Source organism: Penaeus japonicus, unplaced genomic scaffold (genome assembly GCF_977035675.1).
Source record: "Penaeus japonicus unplaced genomic scaffold, GWHDUDI00000001_assembly GWHDUDI00000011, whole genome shotgun sequence".
Classification (NCBI taxonomy): domain Eukaryota; kingdom Metazoa; phylum Arthropoda; class Malacostraca; order Decapoda; family Penaeidae; genus Penaeus; species Penaeus japonicus.
In genome coordinates this window covers 18,732,577-18,750,076 of record NW_028234413.1, presented here as the reverse complement: position 1 = coordinate 18,750,076, position 17,500 = coordinate 18,732,577, and the positions used below count along the sequence as shown (strand labels likewise).

General features: G+C 33.9%; 2 protein-coding genes across 13 annotated transcripts in view; one reads left to right on the top strand and one right to left on the bottom strand.

Annotated features, from left to right (window-relative positions):
• Positions 1–9,092, top strand: part of LOC122247179 (putative GPI-anchor transamidase) — an 11,291-nt gene extending 2,199 nt beyond the window's left edge. The window contains exons 2-8 of the mRNA XM_043006200.2: positions 1–42; positions 333–468; positions 649–857; positions 960–1,077; positions 3,374–3,484; positions 3,759–3,946; positions 6,012–9,092. The exon at positions 1–42 is cut by the window's left edge and continues 110 nt beyond it. Of these exons, the coding sequence (XP_042862134.1) occupies positions 1–42; positions 333–468; positions 649–857; positions 960–1,077; positions 3,374–3,484; positions 3,759–3,946; positions 6,012–6,096 (889 nt within the window). The 3' untranslated portion in view covers positions 6,097–9,092. The remainder of the gene's footprint in view (positions 43–332; positions 469–648; positions 858–959; positions 1,078–3,373; positions 3,485–3,758; positions 3,947–6,011) is intronic.
• Positions 9,093–11,170: 2,078 nt separating this feature from the next.
• Positions 11,171–17,500, bottom strand: part of Hex-A (Hexokinase A) — a 58,770-nt gene continuing 52,440 nt past the window's right edge. For 7 of the 12 annotated variants that reach the window (XM_086541672.1, XM_086541671.1, XM_086541674.1 and 4 more), the window contains 7 exons: positions 17,189–17,288; positions 16,845–16,924; positions 16,636–16,662; positions 16,297–16,409; positions 16,028–16,183; positions 15,180–15,456; positions 11,171–14,365 (listed from right to left, as the gene is read on the bottom strand). In XM_086541672.1, coding sequence (XP_086397798.1) covers positions 14,279–14,365; positions 15,180–15,456; positions 16,028–16,183; positions 16,297–16,409; positions 16,636–16,662; positions 16,845–16,924; positions 17,189–17,288 — 840 coding nt within the window. In that variant the 3' untranslated portion in view covers positions 11,171–14,278. The remainder of the gene's footprint in view (positions 14,366–15,179; positions 15,457–16,027; positions 16,184–16,296; positions 16,410–16,635; positions 16,663–16,844; positions 16,925–17,188; positions 17,289–17,500) is intronic. The other 5 variants (XM_043006167.2, XM_043006174.2, XM_086541679.1 and 2 more) reach the window with 1 other exon arrangement.

Here is a 17,500-nt window from a genome sequence, read left to right as displayed (position 1 = left end):
TTCGATGTACCGCTCGGTCAAAAGACTTGGGATCCCAGATAGGTAAGATCGGTTTAGACAATTGAGTGATAATATGTGCCAGATATCATCATTTGTATATATAATTGGTATTTTGAAAGTGCACAATGCGGTAGTTTAGAATTTATATTGTAAGTCACAATTTATATTGTTTATATTTAATATAGTATAATTGAGATTTGATTAGATGTCTCTTATCCGAGATGTTTTATGTCATATAATTTCATTTTTTTGTTAATTTGAATATTAGGCTTTAATCTAGAAAGAAATGATATTTGATATAGTGATTTTTAAAATGCTATTTATTTTTTCAGTCAAATCATCCTGATGGTTGCAGATGACATGGCATGTAATCCACGCAACCCAAGACCTGCAACCGTGTTCAATAATGCACAACAGCATATTAATGTTTATGGAGAGGATGTTGAAGTTGATTACAGGGGTTATGAGGTAAATTGTTGTCATTGTTTTATGTACCTTTGAGCCAGATCTAAATATCAGAGATGACTTAATTTTATGTATTATACATAGATATACAAACATTGGTTTTGTCTGTTAATGCCTCCCAGAAGTTGGAATGAGAATTTGAGTATACACTTCATTTATGTATCATATCCTTTTTGTTTTCAGGTCACTGTTGAAAACTTTGTCAGGCTTCTCACTGGCCGTCTAGCTCCCAGTACTCCAAGGTCGAAGCGCCTCCTGACTGATGATGGATCAAACATCCTGATATACATGACTGGTCATGGCGGAGATGGTTTCTTAAAGTTCCAGGATTCTGAAGAAATTACGAATGTTGAATTAGCAGATGCCTTTGAGCAAATGTGGCAAAAGAAACGGTAAATTGTTGATCAGGAGGCTTCTATATTTTTATTTACTTTGCTTTTTACCTTTTTTTTATTACTTTAGATTTTTATGTAATACTTTATCTTCTGTTGCAGGTACAATGAAATCTTATTTATAATTGATACCTGCCAAGCTGCCTCTATGTATGAACATTTCTATTCTCCGAACATCTTGGCCATTGCATCAAGTCTGGTTGGAGAAGACTCACTCTCGGTAAGCCAATTTTTGTATTGTGTTGAGATATCTGGAATAGTGTTGAGATATCTGGATTAAAAACATGGTTGATGGAGCTTGTAATTACAGTAAGTGATTGATAACCTACATGCTGGTATGATGATGTGCAGGAGTTACATTTGATTTTGATCATGCCAACCTTGGTTCATAAAGAGATAAACTAGAGAATGGTAAACTAAGTGGACTGTAATTTGAATTTTTAAGAACTCAGAATGCCACTTCAATTTTTAGGGAGCTCTCATCAAATGGGAAATACATAACCGTTTTTTAAGGTCGCAATTCTAGACTTCTAGAATTCTAGAAGTCAGATCTATGGATGTATCAGAGTTTACCCTGTGTATGTTCATTTGTCTTTTAACCCATTCATGGAGGGGCGTTCATTTGCCTAATTTCACTCATGCTTGCAATATAACAAGGGCATACAGCTTCCTGCTGAAAGCTTTTTCAGTGTGCAAGGCTATACTGAACCTCTCAGAGCCACTCACCCTATTCTAAGGGCTGACAAAAAAAAAAGGGTTTTGATGTTTATTTTTTATTTTTTATTTTTTATAAAGTCCAGAAAAATGTGTATATTCAAATGTAATAGCAACATGTACATACAAATGTAACTATGTACAATATGTATATATGACAAAACTTCATGAACTGATAGGAAGTCTTTTGTCGCGTCAGAAATATTCTGATGACATGATATCCCATCACCCATTGTGAATGGGTTATCAAAGTTTTATTTATTTATTTATTTATTGATAGGAAATGTTTTGATATAGTACTTTTTAATGATGGAAATGATGCCTGTGAAATTAATATGCACAGTAAGCAAAATAACAAAGTGGACCGTAGTATCTTCAATTTAATTTCTTCAAAATTTTCTGGTACTTTATTCCTTGACTGTGATGGAGAAACCTTTTAGAACATAATGAATATTAGTTTTATGTCAGGGTTTCTCTTGCCTGTAAGAACTAGGATGGTACCTTTTTAAAAATATTACTAATTAATAATGATAGTAGCATTAGTAACAATAATCATAGTAAATTAAATGTTTTAGGTCAAAAAGTCAGCAAGGAGTCTGTTTTGACTCCTTGGTGACTTGTGGAGCTGTCTATATATAAAGAATAGATAAGGAGACAAAACCATGGTGAACAGTGCATATCCCTGGTATCAGTGGGTTAATGTAGAAATTCCTAAAGGGTAACAACTACACAAAATATTTTTATTGATGACTCATTTCATAATTCTAAACAATATGGATCTTGATAAGGAGCCAAATTGTAGTACTAGTTTTACAATGTTATTATCATATGCAGAGGAATAAGATATAAGTAACTTTAGGCTCTCCGAGAATGGCCACATCTTAAGATGTTTAGTCTGTGCTATGCAACTTAAAATGTGTGTTTTCTTTTATTTTCTAGACTTATGGTATGGTAAATAAATCTGTATTTGATATATTAGCAAAGTGATACTAATTATTATTTGGTATAATAGGTCAGAAGGAAAAATGCAGTACAAAAGAGATCTGCCCCTGCACTGAACTATTTGCTAGATTTACTGTATGACCATTTTATTACTGTTAGTCAAGAAGGCAGTAATCTGGTGAAGACTGGAATAGATTTGCCTGCTAGATCCTCAGACAGGTACTACTGCCAGCAGCACAACACTCGAGCAAGCAAGAGAGTGGTGTTGTCTTTCATACATACTAGAGTATTTTTTTTAGATAATCACTATCAACAGTCAACAAATAGATATATTACCCTAAAAGTAAGAAACACAGCATGCCTATGACTTTTGTGAACCAATACCTTGATACTTGTCATCAAGACCAAAGCTCAACCATCAGTGCAGTGTTGACACTCATCCACGATAGGTTAATCAGGAGCTTTAATTTCATTCAGCACATGTTTACATTTTAGGAGATGGCTAAGTGTATAAAGAGAAGAGAAGAGAGAGTAAAGAAAAGTACCCATATGTGGTGCCAGTGGATTTGATTAGTTCCTCATGTCAAAGGGAAACATTATTTCTTTAGATACATAAAATCACTAATTCTTGACAGTTTAGATCTGTCAGTACATATTCTACATAGATGTGTTAAAAAAGAAATTTTCTATCATAGTTTTCTGTTTTAGTTTGTTAATGCCCCTGACTAAGATTGTGGATATTATTATAATATTTTACATATTGTATCTTCAAATATGATACTGATTGTTATTATAACATATATTATGCTGTCCCTTTTGATATGATATCATGACCAATAATTGTCTCTTGACACCTTCAGCATCATGTAGACCCAGCTATTGGGGTGTACATAATAGACCGTTTCACCTACTATGCCCTGGAATTCCTTGAGAGGGTGACGCCTGACAGCAAGAAGACATTGGCACAGTTTGTAAGTTCTTTTATTTTTTCTTTATAATAGTATCTATATCTGTTCAAACTAGCACTTGTATATGCTAAAGTTTCTTTGGTATATTTACTACATTTTTTACGTTGATACTTGGTGTAAAGATTCAAAGTATTCATTTGTTTATTTGTAGTTTAAAGTCTGTTTTTTGTTCATAAATGAAAGATTTGTTTTGTTTTCTTAGTGAATAAAGTATGTAATGTCCTTGCATGTGCAATATGTCCACATATATGGTTTTTATGTTCATTGCCTTTTCCAGTTGCAAGTGTGCCCAAAGCAAGTCTGCATCTCTACAGTAGGTGTTCGGCGAGATCTCTACAAAAGGGATCCCAACAACGTCCTGATAACAGAGTTCTTTGGGTCGGTTCGAAATGTAGAACTTACAAACCACTTGCTGGATCTTCCTCTGTGTAAAGGGTCTGATCAGCTCCAGATAAATGATTCCATGTGAGTAACTAATTATTTTTTTTTTTTTATTATTATTTAGGCTGTAAGATTTTTATGTAGAAACAATAGATTTTTAAAGATATTTTTTATAATGTCTCGATTGGCTTGGACAAATGCAGCCCTCTTAACATAACTATTGATGTATAAGAAAATCAGCTTGGGTATAATCAATGATATTTTGTGATTTATTGTTAGAAAGAGATATTTTGTTTTATTTTGCCAAACTTCTTCTGTTTGTGACGGCTTCTTCACGTAAGACACAAAAAATATATAATGCTGACCTTTTTATGGTTTACTCAGAAAACTAGCAACTGTTGAATTATATGCAAATTCAAATGTTGACAAATGGGGCTTAGTAAATGAAATAGAAATAAAGAAAAAAAAATTGTCAGTACAAGAATAATTTTTTCAGTTGTGTATGTTGCAGCTGTTATAATAGAATTTAGAATTACTCAGAAATACTGGGAGTAATAGTTAGCATTTATAGATGTACTGTATGCTATTTTTTATTTTAATGTATATATTTTTTACACATTTTCTACACATTGGTGTTTCCACAGGTGCTGTGCTTAGTCAAAAAGGATTAGTTAGTTAGTAGGCTGGCCTAACTAGCCTATTTATCCCATATCATGAATTTTTGGGAAATAAGTTTCCATTTTTATTGCTATTGCTATTTACATTTTATGATAATTATGATAATAACAATACTATTAATAACATTGCCAGTGTTGATAATAGTAATAAAAAAAGGGATTAAAGAGATAAGATAAGTCAAGCTTTTTAACCCATTGCAGACGGATATAAATTTGCTTGCCCAGCCTCCAGGATAGGTTTTATTTTAGAGAGAGACCACTTGAAGCAATATAATTTGAAGCATCCAAATCTCTTTCAGTTATTCATTGTAAAACTAGAGCGGTTTTTGTGTTTTATTTTTTTGTGTGTTTTATTGAGTTTAGAGACTTATATGTGCCGTATGACAGGCTCTATCAGTGCTGCAGTTGACTAAAATTGTAGTATGTTATCCATATTAGCTCATTATTTTCTTTATACTCAATGTGATAGAAGTATTGCTGTTTTATGGGAGGACAAAAGGCAACTTTATTTTTTCGTATTTTTGTGCTGTCATGAACGAATACGAAACATATTACCACCTACAATAAAGATAACAAGAAGAGGTAGGGAAGAGGAATGAAACCTGTGCTTGTGACTGTGAGTGCCACAGTGAAAGACATCCATATTGGCACAGGAGCGCATTTTAGACACTGGGTATGGATTGAGTCACCTTCCTCTTCTCGTTCTGCCTGCACATCCTTCATCGGCGGTACTTTAGAGGAAGGGTTAATCAACTTAGTGTGTGCCATCGCTCTATAGAGACAGTGCATGCTAGAGACCGTGGATGGGTGCCATTCAAGGCTCTCTCACCTGCTGGTGCTAGAAAAAAGTGGTGCCATCTAGGTTTTGGACGTTAAGCTTGCACGATATTACGGTAATTATAGTAATTAGGACTGCAGTAGCCATCATCACTCATTCCTTTTTCATAGCAAAATAAAATAGCACAGTGATCCAAAATCCCCGAACGTCGTGTACGTCATGACGCCCGTCGTCAGGCCAAAGCTCCTACGTCATGTATGTCATGACACCCGTACGCAATGGGTTAATTGACTGTGGTGACTTTTGTATAAAAAAAAAAAAAAAAAGATAAATAAATAATCACAAATCCAGTGGTCATGCAGGGGCTGAATAAAGAATTATAGTGGCATTGGCATTGGGTAAAACCATAGTAATCTATATGGGCTTTCATACAGCTAGATTTAGAAAGTCAACCAATGAATGTGAATGTATTGCTAAATGGCTCTTGACATTCTCATTTATATCTTAATTGGTTTATTATAGTCCAGTATAATATTGCTAGTGTTTGTAGTCATGTATGTACAGTTACCGCAACTTAGGTTATTCTTCTTAGTGTATATTGTCTCATTGGGTCAGTAGTTCCCCATTTTTTAATTCTGTCTCATCATTTTGAGATTTCAGTATCATTAAACTTTTATTTTTTTCCCTTTCACAGAGAGAATGAACCAAGAGAAGAAAGTGTCAGGCCATCAAGGAAATTAGTATTTGCTGATCAGCTGCCTCTTCATCAGTCTTTGTAGATTTACAGTACTGATTCATCTTCAACTTTAAATTCTGGTCTTTGAATTTTACATATTTATCAAGTATATTTTTTATTTATTTTTAGTTTACTTTGTGGAGGAAAGGTCCTATCAGGCATATTATCGAAGATCCTTCATAATGAAGAAAGATGTCACTTCTTTAAGGACTGGGCTATTTTGGCTATTATATTCATTTGGATATTATATTCATCTGGACAAAATTCTTATAAGGCAATTATTGTCTTTTTGAGACTTATTATATTACATGCAATTGTAGCATGCAGTGAAGTGCAATTTAACCCAAATCCTCCGGGTCAGCAATCCCTGGCTCATGGTGTATTTCTGGGAGGCTACTGCTTTGGCCTATTCCGGGGACTTATCGTGTTGGGTGGGATATGTGCTGTGCACACATAGTGCGGGATTACTCCAATGCTTGTTTTTGCTAAGATTGGTGTAAACTGTAAGGATTCAAACCGAAAATAGATCACACTTTGTGGCCTTATTGGAAAATCTATTCAATTTCTCAGCATTTTCACTTTTTTCTATATTATCTTTTCTCCATACTATCTATATCAGGTACTATACCCAGCTGTTGTATTATGGTTATATCATGTTCAATAATAATAACTTTTCTTTTTTCTGTCATGAGTAAAAGTGAGATATGGTTTATAGGAACATAAACTTTTGCATCTAAGTTTTATTTTTTATGAAAAATGTGTAAAGAATACATAAACACATTATTTACATTATTTTTTTTACAACATACTATGCATGAAAGCTGCTGAAGCTTTTAGCACTCAGTGCTACGTCACATTGTCGGCATATGTACCAAGACATGCTCCTTTTCCATCTAGTTTCTTGACAGTGTTTACAGTGACAGTACTTTCCACCGATATTCATCACGAATGTATGAGTGGCGGTGGGACTGGAGCGGGCACAGGATTGTGAAGGTGAATGGGAGAACAAGCAGGTGTCATAATTCGATGAGGGGTATTGCTCCTTCTCCTCTGCTCTGCAATCCCCTGTCGGACGATGCAGTGAATCACCGATTAGCTGGATGTGGAATTCCAACTGAGTCATTTTCCCACCCTGCCACTTGTGGACAGCATGCGCATTTACTATTGCCATGATCCAGTAGGTTGTAGAATAGTTATATGCACCATTAATTTGTCTTTCTTGTGGCTAGGTAGGACTTGTGAGCTGGTCACTTATGTCGACCCCCTTCATTCCATCATTGTAGTCAACAATGCAGAGGGTTTTCTTCCCTGTTTTCCCACTACTGTTTGGCGGGAGGTTGACAATTTCATTTCCTTTGTGAATGGTGGATAATATATTCACTTCTTATCCAGCCAGAACATCGACATCATTCTTGCCTTGGATGTTCTTGTGTCTATGTCTCCCCTCTTTTTCACTGTGAGATCCTTTGGCATAAATTTCCCGTTAAGCTTTACAATGCCTCCGTCTTCGGAGAATGAAGATAGTGGAAAGGAGTGGGCGAGGGTATCCCTTTTTGAAGAGCCTTGCTTCGTTCGTAAGGTCTACTATAGCCCTCATACTTGCCAAGACTTTGCTTCTTTCTTGTCCCATGTAAATGCGGAAGGCTGACGTATATCCAGCTGTCTCTCCATCACTCCCACACAATTTGTAGATCTTCATTACGAAGTGAACCCTCTTTGACGGATTTTATTGAACGCCGTGATGTGGGCCGAAACGTAGTCCAGAGTGACTTTGTCATGGTCCAGCTCACCATAACTGCAGTGAGTGTCTGCATTGTCCCTGTCGTCGAAGTAGTAGGGATCATTTACTTCATCCTCGTCCTCACAGTTGAAATCTCCGAACAAGGGAACTGAAGGTGCTAGAGTGATGATGGGTTCGTATGACGTCAATGATTTAGGCTCATGAAAGACATGAAGCCTTCACATGCGTGGGCTCCCCTTGAGGCAGTTGCTACTAAAAGATCACTTCTGTGGCCAGATGGCTGGCCGGCAGAGTAGAAGTCAGGCTAAGAGTGGTTGTTAATTAAAAGCTAATGTCATAGGTCACCTTGTCACTGTCATATTTTAAAGTTATTGAAATGTGAGGAAGAAAGTCTGTAGACTTGATGTGTTCTTTTATAAAAATTTGCAAACAAATGTAAAACATGAAAGAATAATTTTAGGTCTGGCAGAGAATGATTTTGAGTCATCAAGTAAGTTTATAAATGAACTTGTCACCACCACCTTTTCAGCCAACCTCATTTGTATTATTTCAACTGGCCTCGTTTTCAGAACAAGGTGGGGGGGATGGGGATGGGGGGAAGTGGGAGGGGGGTTAGGGGAAGGGGATCTCAAGACCAATCACCATCAGTTTCGTAGCTGGCTTCGTTAGTGATGGAGGGAAGAGTCCTGAGAAAATACTAAGCGACACTGAGACCATCATCTATGCATGACAGCCAGAAGATTGTGAAGTAAGGGTACTGTCACCTATATATGACGCCCAGAAGATTGGCAAGTAAGGTGCCGTCATCTATACATGCCACCCAGAAGTTTTGGGTCAAAATGAGGAAGAATGTAAATGCAAGTGATGCATTTTTGAACAGCATATAGTAATGGTACAAATATCTATACCTCTCAATGCAAAGGAGTTGAAAAATAATGAACATGTTTTTAAGTACTCTTTTTTTTTTATATTTCTTGAATGTCCAGGTTATACTTATCCTTTTAGGGCTCATTGTTAAAAAGATAAAAAATAAAAGAATGCATATATTAGTATTATGGCTTGCCATGCTAATGCTCAGCTGTTATCAGCAACTGTATTTTTTTGTAATATGTATTAAATATGAATACATGGTATTTTATATTTCAAAAGGATACTTTGTTATTTCCTTTATATGAAGGTTAGGTACCCAAACATACCTATTACAGGCCAAATTTTCATATCTTTTACAATGATACATTTGATCTCTGCTTATTCTTAAGATGTTTTTTTACACACTTCTACAAGAAAGGAAGTTTTTTTACAAAAGTAAATAGTCATTTACGTGATATCAAATTATTGGAACATTTCCCACATGATAGATGACATCCTATTATGTCTTGGACTTCTGCCATATATGTTTGTATATACACATTTTTCTTGACATGTCAAAAAAATGTAAAGAAATGTAAAAACCTCATATTGTTCCTCCCTAAAATAGGGCTGGTGAATATCACCAAGAGGTTCAGCATGGCTTTGTGCCTTGAGAATGGGTTATATTACTGTTAAAACCTGGGTAGAAGAAGCCATAGACAGAGTTCTTCAGTGTTTAGAACTCTCTTTACAATAACCAAAAGACATTTTCAAAAGTGATGTTTTTCTTCATACAGAGAAATTGTCTTTTTTTCATACATGTATAGTATATATATTTTGGTACTGATGTGTGATTTTCATAAAAATGAAAAAAAGGAACATTTATTATCTTTTGTCGTACTCTTTACTTGAAAATCATTTGTTTATGTTATGTTTTTCTTATGTAACTTTTTTATAATAGAAGTTAACACAATGTAGATTGAGGATATTATTTTGTAAAACTATACAAATGAATATACATTACCATATAAAGAATGTTACGGAAGTATACTATGCTGAATTTCCTAAACATAAATGTAGTACATTTAGATGAACATTCACAGTGAGTTATGATCCTTATTTTTCATTTTTTGTAAGTGCTGTAACCAGTTTCATATTTACAAAAAAATATAGTATTGAATAGAAAGACTAATGAAATAAATCTTGTGTCTTTAGGATTATCTTTCCCTTTTATGAAGATTTTTTTTTAATCTGATTTTTGTAAATATGTTTATACTGTATGTATAAATCCCAAGTTTGTGTTGGGAAGGAATTAAGAGATGTACATGTATCACTTGATGAGTTCAAACATGTCTGTAAATCTGATACTTTAAATATGACAATTTATTCATCTATGATGATCATATATATACAAATTTTACCTCCCTGACTGGGACTCGATATATATTGATGTATATATATATGAATATACGTAAACCTACTTCATATGAGATTTTTATTTAATGCTTTTCCTGAGTATCTAGCTGTTGATTGTATATGTCTATCTAAGATCTATCCATATAAATACACAAAATACATATGTTTACATCCCATACTAATGAGAAAACACATACATAAGCACATGCACATACTCTCACATTTACACACACAAACATAAACACATATGCTAGTAAATTTGCCAACCAAAGGTGTAAGTCCATGGAAAGGTTCACACACAGAGGAAGTTTTCCAGTAAAAAAGCTGGAGTATTGAACACCTCGGATAAGTATTTTACATTCATCGAAGACTGAAAATCAAGAATAGCAATGTATGTAAATTCAGATTAAAGATTAAAAAATAAGGCTTTTCTTGACTTATGTGATGAAGAGGAATGCATAATTCTCTCTCCTCTAAGGCAGCACTGATATTACTTATGTGACCTAAAGCACTGATTGTATTTTGCTGTATTACTTCATTATTATAATGCTAGTTTTTGGTTTGACCTGACATTTCCTACTTCCGAGATCAGAAGGGACAGATTTAGAGAAGAACAGGCAGAGCCACAGCTCTGACCTCCGCTGGAAGTATGTGTATTAACCCTCTCTGGACGGGTGGTACACTACTGTACCGCTCATTCAAAAGCCCAGTGGCCGGGCGGCACAATATTGTGCCAGCCATTTAATTGATTTAGGCCTAAGCGCTCGAAAGCCCTGGTATTGTGACATTCAAGGCTGGAATGCCCCCGTCGTGAGTGGGTTAACAAGCGATCAATAAAGAACATGACAAGTAAACGTTTGTCTTTCCCACCAGGTTACACAATGGACAAAGGGAGTGGGTTACACACTCTCTGCGTTCTTGTTCTTGTTGACTTAATCTCTTTTGGAGGCTGCCTTCTACACCAACTCCTACATATGCAATTTTTTTGGCATATAGTGTTTTAAATGAATTATTCAGACTATTGTTTTTGTTTGGGATGGAATATGTAATATTCACTGAAATATTTCAAATGTGCTATGAAGATAAGTACTGAGATAAATGATAACACGTGTAAGCATTTCATCTTTATTTTATAATCACTGAATTAAATTTCAGTAATAAATAAAACTATACAACCAAGTAACATGAAATATTTCAAAACTAATTTTTCATAAGAATGGAGAATGAGATTCAATTGGAACAAAAGGAAAGCAAATGGATACAGAATGAGTTAAGAGCAAAGAATATTACACTTTATATATATATAAAATATAAATATTTTAACCATTCATTGCACAAACTATTCATTCTCCTCATCTTCTATGTACAGAGTAAAGGAAATAACACACTCCCAGCTGTCTAGACAAATTACGAGGTAAGACCAAGTGGGACAAGCAGTCACAGGTGGACTCCATGTCTTCTCTTTCCCCATTCTCTTTACGTAACACCCCTAAATTCAACACCATTAGTATGTGATGTACTTTACAGAATGTTGCATGTTCCTATCTGTTCTTTAACCTTGAAATTCTCCACAACACATTTTCATGGAGAGTGTCATGCTTTATTTCAGCTTCCCCAAACCTTACTATGGATTTTTTCATAAAAGGACACACAGCAAGTTACAGAGTTCGTTGAGCAACAGCTTGTTGTATGGGGAAGCATGGTGCAATTACTGGGTAAACTTAAAAAAAAAAGTAATGGAGGTAAAATAAATGAATATCCAGAGTGAAAATTAACACCCTTCTTTTCTCTAAAAATATATTCAATATACACAAATATATCTGTTCACGTACAATTTTCTGTATTAATAAATATTTCTCAAAAGGAAAACCAAATGTGTAAGTACTTTATAATCAACAGCACTTTTATTATAATTCCATCTATAATGTTAAGAACTATCACAGCTTTCAATGAAATGTAAGACGAAAATAGCATTTGTGAATTGTCTGGGCAGATGTTCCCCATACATATGACAAATATAATGTTCTCAAAATACTTGATAACCTTTCCAGAGTATAATGACACAAGGAAGACAAATGTCTAATAGAATTTGAAGGAAAAAAAAATGCCAGGGCCAGGTTGTAACTGTGATATGTGAATACATATAACAATGAGACAGAAAAAAAAAGAAAAAATCCTTCAAGTTAAACCCTGAAAATCTTTGTCATTTTTTCTGATGCTATTTATACCGCGTCTCAATTAAAATGTGTAAAATACTCATCCTCCAATAAAAAATCAAGAAAAAATTGTTATGTACTTCCTGTATCATCTTAAAAAGTCTGAAGGTATTTTCATTCCCCTTAATGTCATGGCATTTCATATACATATATATATATATATATATTATATTATATATATATATATATATATATATATATATATATATAATATATATATATATATATATATATATATATATATATATATATATATATATATAATATATATATATATATATATAATATATATATATATATATATAATATATATATATATATATATATATATATATATATATATATATATATATATATATATATATATATATATATACATATATATATATATGTGTGCATGCTTAAATATTCATTTTCATTTTTAAAATATTTCAATTGAGCTTTATCAATGCCTTGATAAATAAGCAAATCATGTACAGAGCATTGTTTCCAAGATTATGATAAAAAGTTATAAAATCGTGCAACTGAATAACCATTCTTCATTTATATAAATAATCTGAATTTCTTGTAAGTACAACTTGAATGAATAACATCCACCTTTACCATATTAATTTAGTACTTGCACAAGCCTAAATAATACATTCAAACTTGCCTATAACCACATCAGTGAAGCCAGGAGATGGTTTAACATTTTGCATAATTCTGGCCCTTGCACTAATCAATTAATGTTCAATCAATGCGGTTTGAACGGATGTGTAAAATTATTAAATAGAATTAAAACAGCAAGCATCATCATACCACAAGCACACCAATTAAAAAAAATGAAAAAACAAACAAACTGGTTTTGTATTACAGAAATTCCAATTAGCATTGAACACTACTACTGTATATCACTTTTTGAACTCACAGAAAAAGCAGTAATGCTACCAGTGAACAACTGATAAACTTATTTTTATTTTTATTTTTTTACAGAAAATTCTACCTCAATGGTGGTTGTGAAACTCGTGTCTTTCCTTCCCATTCAAAATTTACACCAACGTGAGATGGAGATCAGCATATCATAATCACCAAACTCTTAAAATTGTATATGAAGTTAAATAAAATAACTATATATAATATATGCATTTATATAATATTGATTTTTTTGTTGTGAAATGATAATCCTGATATATACTAAAAATAAAAATATACATTTTCATATATACAAATACACACAAGCACGCACGCATGCACGCACACACGTACACAGACACACAAACATATATATATATATATATATATATATATATATATATATATATATATATATATATATATATATATATATATATATATATATATATGTGTGTGTGTGTGTGTGTGTGTGTGTGTGTGTGTGTGGTGTGTGTGTGTGTGTGTGTGTGTGTGTGTGTGTGCGCATGTCCATGTGTGTGTGTGTGTGCATGTCCATGTGTGTGTGCATGTGTGTGTGTTTGTGTGCATGTTTGTGTGCATGTTTATGTGTGTGTGTGGGTACGTGTGTGCATCTGTGTGCATGTGTGTTTGCGTGTGTGCATGTGTGTGTTTGAATGTGTGTGTGTGTGAGTGTGTGTGTGTGTGTGTGTGTGTGTGTGTGTGTGTGTGTGTGTGTGTGTGTGTGTGTGTGTGTGTGTGTGTGTGTGTGTGTGTGTGTGTGTGTGTGTGTGTGTGTGTGTGTGTATGTGTGTGTGTGTGTAAAATATTTTCTTCACTGTAGAGAAAAAGTTTAAACATGCATTCCATCCATAAACTTTCTAACTGATTGTAAATACTGCAGATGGCAACATCCCTTCACATCTATATCCCTTCAGCTTATCCACGTGCCACAAAACTTGCATACATCCCCACCCCCCCATCTAAACCAGTACTCATACCCTCAGTCGAGAACTATATAAAAAAACATGCATTGTGTGCAACAAAAATCTCCTACATATGAAGACACTTTCACATTTATTGTTCCACTGTTACGAGATAGGATCATCACTCTATCTCGTGGCTGAAGACCTGGAAGCTACGGCTGCTACTAAGGCTGCACCACGACCACTACCGTCTTCTGACAACATGAGGTCAAACTGGAAGAGAAACATAGTCGTTAACATTTGCGCTCCCGCTGATCATTTGTTTACTGATATCAAATACTCTACTAATCAAATCTATTTGTTTGGATAATAATTCTTACTATCAGTATGTATCTTATAACTGCAATTTAACATTTGCTGACTATTTAATCTTATTGAAATTATTGACTTGTGGCACATATGACTCAGATTCAAGATATACTACATGCAGGATTTTTCTATTTCACCAAATTTAAAATCAGGATTTCACCTTATGTTCTACACATTCAATAGATAGTATGTACATGATAGTGCATGCTGTATTCTCATAATGGTGTCAGGTACAGATGCTATTTTAAAATCAACCTATCATTTCTGCTGGCAGCTATGAATGAATTATCATTGAATATACACATTTCCAAGCTTTTACATCCAGTTCATTGGAATTATTCTAAACATGAAAGCTATATCTTTACTATACCCATCTAGTATCTGCAACATTTCATACTTCTACAATAAGTATTATCATTTAGCTTCACAAAATAAACATGGAAGGCATGTAAAACCTAATAAACTACAAGCAGTTTTATAACACAGCCTCCTTTTCTCATATAGTCAACCAATGCTGTGCTGTACCACATATAAAGGAACACAAATCAAAACCTCAAAAATTAAAGTGCTGGACATGAAAAAAAAGAGAGAAAGAAGAAAAAAAAGAAAAGAAAGAAGAAAACATATAGATACTCTCCTATTAGATATAAAGAAATTATGTCAGATTTTACATAAACCCCAAAACTTTAAAACCAACAAAATCTGCTGAAATCCTTACCTTAATTCCTGGCTTAACAAGCTGTGAAACTTGCTCCACCATAAGATTGTGGAAGTGGGGGTGGAAACGGTATACAGATCCATCCACAGCTACAGATACACTTTCTTCATTGATACGATTAAGAAGGAGAGCAACACCTGCTCCGGCTAAGTATGCTGCTCGTCGAGAAACGCACTCGCACACGTGACGGACATTTGCACAGTCAGCGTCAGTAGCATTGTTAAGACCAAGTTCCTCCAGAATAGCATAACAGTTGTTGTAGTCTCCATCTTCATCACTAGAAAATAATAAATGCATAATTGTAAACATTTTCAGTCATTATGATATTAAAATAATTCTTTTATAAATCTATGGAGGTATCCTATCGTAAAAGAGCATCATTCATAGTTGTTATAATTTCTGTATTCATTTGCATTTCTAACATAATGAGCTTCACCCTATTTATCTGCTATTGTACTCTACAAAATGTTTTTAAACAAATCTCCCCGAGGAATTTTCTATAATACTATTTCTATTGCAACTTTTATTTAGCTTTTCTTATAAGTTCCTAAAACATATGATTTCATGCACCAAAATGACACAAAATGTACCTAAAGTAATATCAAAAGACTCACAAAATATTTTCATTGGGTCTTACTAATAACTCTAACTCTTCCACTTCTCTGTGACATGTTTTGTCATGCTATATGACACGGCACATAAAACATGTCTCTTATTAAATACTATCAACATACTGTGTTTTCTTTGCTCTTTTGACTTGATGAATTAAACAGCACAAGCAATGCTCAATTCATGTCAAACCTAGTGGGTGAAATTTTAACATAACTTTACAGTGACTGTAACAATACCTTTCAATTTCAGAGATGTATTTGGTGAAGAAAGAACCTTTCTCTTGCAAAATATCTGAAGTTTTTCCATCGAAGAGTAGGCCCTCTGACACCAACCGCACGATAACTTGCCTTGCGACTTCTCCCATGTACATACCACTAATCATTTTCTCGAACCTGTGGATCAGAGCACATTATAATGTCTTCTATCTTGACACTGGAATTGATTACAAATTGTTTATGATGGATTCATATAAAGGAAGGTCCATGTTATGGTAAAAAATACTTACAGTTGTTTTCCTGGGTTCAAAGACTCTCTGTCAATTGTGTTATCATATTCTGTGCGGATGAAATCTAAGCATCCGTTGTCTCCAAATGCACCCCATTCAGTATTGATTATCACCTGTGGATAAACAAAAATATTAATAAACATTCTTCTTACAATCAAACAATATAGTTGCAGCAAAATTACTTTGGAATGCTGAAACATGTGCATGCACAAAAATGTGTCCATGAGTACAAGCACATATTCATCTATAGTTGCATATCCAACTACCAAAAGGGTATAAATCAACATGCTATAAGTAAGCACATAGTCTAGTTACTATAGTTTTATAAGAAATACTTACACCCAAGAATTCAACATGTGAGTCATCCTTGTGTACAAATGGTAAAATACAAATGAAAGTGTTAATTTCACTTTAGTTAAAAACCTAAATAATCTAGTCTTTTTCCCTTGTCTTTATAAAAGCATATTCCAATTATGTTAATAGCTTTTGTAACTTTCAATCTCTTGGTTAGATATATATTCCAGCAATAAAACAAAAGGGTTTTTCACCTGGTGTGGCTCTTCCAGATCTCCGTCCCACAGTTCCACCTTCTCTATCTTCTCCATGTAGCATGCATTTGTGCCAGTGCCTGTGAATGCCGAGACAGGAATTAGAACACCTGAAAACTGTCAGTATGGTGTTCCTGATATGTAAAGTTCTTGATTTACAAAAATTAATTACTAGGTGAAAAATATGTACCAGAAATGTAGCATTGTACTTTCCCTTACATATATTACTGGACTCATTCAAAGCAATCATTGCAGAGTTAATTTTAATTTTTAGCTTGGAATTCAAATGAGGGTACTTTTCATCGAAAGTCGTAACTCAAAAGTGCTAAACAAGCATTACTTACCAACAATTAAACCAACTCGGCAGTTATGGTTCTTCCAGGCACAAGACATGAGAGTGCCTGTGGTGTCATTGAGAACTGCACAGATCTTGATTTTGACATCCTGTAATCAATAAACCCATAAGTAAGGACACTTAAACATCAGAATCTTGAATTGTATATCCTGTATATATTGTGTAGAGAAAATGCTTTACAGTGTTTGACAAGTTTTGTTCTAGTTTATCAATAAATAAGTAATTATGTGCAAGCATCTACTTCATCTTTCTTAATCTACATCAATATCTATCTATCTATCTATGGATATGTAGCCATAAA